This window comes from Octopus bimaculoides, chromosome 1 (assembly GCF_001194135.2).
Source record: "Octopus bimaculoides isolate UCB-OBI-ISO-001 chromosome 1, ASM119413v2, whole genome shotgun sequence".
NCBI lineage: Eukaryota > Metazoa > Mollusca > Cephalopoda > Octopoda > Octopodidae > Octopus > Octopus bimaculoides.
Genome location: NC_068981.1, coordinates 109,671,539 through 109,676,221, shown reverse-complemented (window position 1 = coordinate 109,676,221; position 4,683 = coordinate 109,671,539). Strand labels below are relative to the sequence as shown.

Genomic DNA, 4,683 nt, shown 5'->3' with positions numbered 1-4,683 from the left:
ATATATATATATATAAAGAGTATGAGAGTTTTAGTTCACTGATGGTCTAAACGAATAGGTACACTGAGTAAGTACTATAATTGGTCATCCATTAGGTTCCAAGTTCACAGCTGACACTGGAGCTAGGGATCCATATTAGGCTTCTGAGTTAGCAGGTGTATGTTATGTTAAAGGAAAAAGGACATCAAAAGCCAAGGCAGGATAGGTATCTCAAGTCATTTAGAATATTTAATTAGGGTAAGGTGAATTTGAAGTCTTACAGCTGTTTCTGGGATACCCTAAGTGGTAGGCTAGCATGTCCATACACTTGGTATTTCATCATCAGAGACAAGGTGAGTATGTATGAAAGATCTAGGCAGGGAAATTCACAGTTTATAAGGAATAAAATAGTAGATAGAAGAATAGTAGAACAGTAGATAGAAGAATACAGACAGGAGAATAAAGGACTGAATGCCTACTGCCATCCCATTACAGAAGGTTTAATGTGGTATACACATTGTCCACATCTTACACAATTCTACTAGCCATTACATTGGGTCTACTATTAATTTTAAACAGAGATATTCTGCACATCTAAGCTCATTTAAATATGAGGAGCATAGCAAACTTGTGAATTGAGCCATTGTTATTCTCTAGAAAGTACATTTAATCAAGTCCGATAAAGAAACAGGAATTTTTAAAAGGTTACAGTATTTACTTACTGGACTGAAATACACTTCCTTCAAATTGTCTGATTCACTGTCAGTTCCATACCAAAAATTCAGATTATGAATTATTCATTGGAAGAGAAGATAATTAAATGTTACCTTATTAACATATTATTAATACTCTGTCAGCAAATTGGATTGTAAATTGTCTCATGCTTAGTTATCATAGAACTATAAAGAAATGTTTCTTAATTTGTAAGAATCCAGTTACTGAGTGAAAAGTTCAAAATTTATATCTCTTTATACAAGATCTCTTTTTTTCTTCCCCAGTATAATGACCATTGTTGGAATCTGTTTATCAGGCTTGCGTCAGTTCACTCCAGACCTCTGCGAGATTCTCATGGACCAGGTAATACATTATTCCAACTTATTACACTACTTTCTCATATAACTACATTTGACATTTTCTGAAAAGAACCCTTTAAACTTTATTTCTTAGAGTATGGATGTCAGCCGATATGATCCATTTCTTACCATTGGTTTTAATGCTCCATCTCTTCAGCAAGATGCTCAACCAACATTTGGAACTCTACTTGCTTGTATCAATATGTGTATGACATTCCTCCCAAAGGTATGTATCTTTTCATATCTAGTTGTTCATCTGTGGTACCCACTTAAATGTTTAGAGCTTTGTGAACTGGAAAATTATCATCAATCATCATCAATATTTAACATTCATTTTCCGTGTTGGTGCACCAGGTTCCATAGTCTATTTTGGCTTGGTTTTTATGGTGGCATGCCCTTCCTAATGCCAACCACTTTACAGAGTATACTGGGTACTTTTTATGTGGCACCATCACCACATTTTTATATGATGCCGGCACCCACACCAATATTTTTTATGTGGTGCCTTGGTTTAGGATCTCAGTTTTGTTGTGGTGAGCAGGTCTTCTCAAGTACAGCAATGCACTAGATATCGCCATCCTCCGTCATCTCCTTCGTTTAGGCTCTCTGAACATTCTCCATCCTATTCTTATTCTAGTAGTTACACTTTCTGTACAACCTACTGCACTACTAATTAGGTCACCTAGGTAGCAAAATTTATCTACAAGTTCCAGAGAGCCACCAGGATATTTGAGGAAATCAGTTTCTCATGTATCTGTAGTCTTTATGGCTCCCATACATCTTCCACATATAAACACTATGAAGTGTGAAGACTAAATATCATCATCATCATCATCATTTAACATCTGCTTTCCATGCTAGCATGGGTTGGACGATTTGACTAGGGACTGGTGAACCAGATGGCTACACCAGGCTCCAATCTGATTTGGCAGAGTTTCTACAGCTGGATGCCCTTCCTAATGCCAACCACTCTGAGAGTGTAGTGGGTGCTTTTACGTGCCACCGGCACGAAGGCCAGTCAGGAGATACTGGCAACGGCCACGCTCAAAATGGTGTATTTTACGTGTCACCTGCACAGGAGCCAGTCCAGTGGCACTGGCAACAAACTCACTCGAATGTCTTTTCACATGCCAGGAAGGCGATGTTGGTAACGATCACGCTCAAATGGCGCTATTTACGTGCCCCCGGCACTGAAGCCAGTCAGCTGGTGCTCTAGCAACGATCACGCTCGGACAGTGCTCTTAGTCCTCCACTTGTACAGATGCCATCACGATTTCGCTTTCGCTTGCCCCAACAGGTCTTCGCAAGCCAAGTTTAGTGTTGAATGAAGAGACATTGGCATGGGTGCCAGTCTACAAATTTAGTTTGATTTTGATTTCGATTTCACTTGCCTCAACAGGTCTTCGCAAGCGGAATTTAGTGTCCAAAGAAAGAATTTACGCGTAAGTGGGCTGGCTACATCCCAGGCAGATGCCTTGGATTTTGGTCTTACTTGGCTTGCCGGGTCTTCTCATGCACAGCATATTTCCAAAGGTCTTGGTCAGAAGTCATTGCCTCGGTGAGGCCTAATGTTCGGAGGTCATGCTTCACCACCTCATCCCAGGTCTTCCTGGGCCTACCTCTTCCACGAGTTCCCTCAACCACTAAGGTGTGGCACTTTTTCACACAGCTATCCTCATCCATTCTCGCCACATGACCATACCAGTGCAGTCGTCTCACTTGCACACCACAACTGATGCTTCTCAGGTTCAACTTTTCTCTCAAGATACTTACACTCTGTCAGGTATGCACACTGACATTACTCATCCATTGGAGCATACTGGCTTCATTCCTTGCGAGCTTATGCATGTCCTCAGCAGTCACGGCCCATGTTTCATTGCCATGTAGCATGGCTGTTCGTACACATGCATCATACAGTCTGCCTTTTACTCTGAGCGAGAGGCCCTATTAAGCAGAGGTAAGAGCTCTCTGAACTTTGCCCATGCTATTCTTATTCTAGCAGCTACACTTTCAGCGCACCCTCTCTCACTACTAACTTGGTCACCCAGATATCGGAAGGTATCAACTACGTCCAGTTTTTCTCCCGGGAATGTGACAGAAGTTGTTTTCTGCACATTTTCAGTGTTTATTTCTGCACCTCTATGGACATAGCTTGTACTGGGTACATCTTATAGAGTTTCTACCTACACCTTTTCTACAGATCGAGCAAGGCCATCTACCTGAAGGGGATTGTGTTTTGCCTACCTTCCTACTTATATGTGTACATACATATACATACATAAATATATCATAGTGACAGTAATAGAAATGGAACTAATATATATATATATATATACACAAAGTGAAAGTATTAATAGTGAAACCTATTAAAACTGAAAGTATTATCTCATATTACAATAGAGATGTTATTGTTTCATTTTTGACACGTAATACTGAAATTGTGTAAGAGATAAGAGATTGCTCCACACTCGCATTAGGCAAGAAGTTGTAAATCCTTTTGGCCCATGACACTGCATGGACCCTAAGTATGTCATGCGTAAAATTTGCATGAAATCAGTTGGGTAGTTCTTGAGTTTTAGTGATACACTCATACAGTTACAGACTGACAGACACACATTCTCAGTTTTATTTTATATATTAAAAGGCAAGTTGTCTGTCTGTGTTGTGTGAACCACTTCTACTCCTACAATTTTCAACCGAATTTCACCAAATTTGACATGTCTGCTCTCTTTGCCTTAGGATATGTTTTCTTATAATTTTTTCCTCAAAATTCTGTGCCCCTAACATAAATAGACTGCTCTCAATTTGCCTAAGATTTGAACCCACCACGACTATGCAACAGTATGCATACAATTTTTGGCACTTCTTTAGTAGTGCACCTCTCCAAGAAAATGATGCCTAATTTCTAAAAAATTATGAAAATGGGAAATGTATCCAAAATAAATGAAGTATGCAAAAAATCACAAAGATTCATCTATTTTTAAATATTTTATACTAAAAAATAAAACATGGAAAACGGGCACTCATGAATATAAGCAAACATGTCGGATGATCAGATATTTTTAATGATACAAGGGCCCGACAATAACATTTGCAAATTCTTGATTGTTTTTAATCAGATATTTTACTGTGCACACTGGTAAGGGCTAGTGTAGCATGTGCTGCTACCACATAACAGCTATTCGCAAATACCTGTTCAGTGGTAGCAGGACGTGCTAGGAATACCAGCCAAATCGGTTAATGTTTACAAGTACACCTACACGTCAACCCCCACCACTTTTCTTTCTTTTATATATATACTAGCAGAAATACCCGGCTTTGCCCAGGTTAAAGAGAATAATGAAATCTAAAAACGCCGTCTAGACTATGCAACCCTCAACTGTTAGTAGCTACGATACCATATTTCTACCTTAATAACTCTCCAATCCATGCCAGCATGGAACATAGACATTAAGTGGAATGCTAGAAGAAAGTTTTCAACTCATATCTATATAAAGTAAATACACGTAATTGAGAAACACGTTTTGTGTATTTTATTTCATAACCAAACAAACAGGTACAGATTATAAATAATGAAAGGCCAATTTTGGTGATTCATTTGACAGAGGTAGTAGAGAGACAATGCGATGAT

General features: G+C 38.9%; 1 protein-coding gene across 1 annotated transcript in view; it reads left to right on the top strand.

Moving 5' to 3' along the window:
* The window catches only part of LOC106881422 (nucleoporin NUP188), a 465,305-nt gene that overhangs the window by 452,454 nt on the left and 8,168 nt on the right, over positions 1-4,683 (top strand). Inside the window, exons 48-49 of the mRNA XM_014931808.2 lie at positions 978-1,056; positions 1,147-1,278. Of these exons, the coding sequence (XP_014787294.2) occupies positions 978-1,056; positions 1,147-1,278 (211 nt within the window). The remainder of the gene's footprint in view (positions 1-977; positions 1,057-1,146; positions 1,279-4,683) is intronic.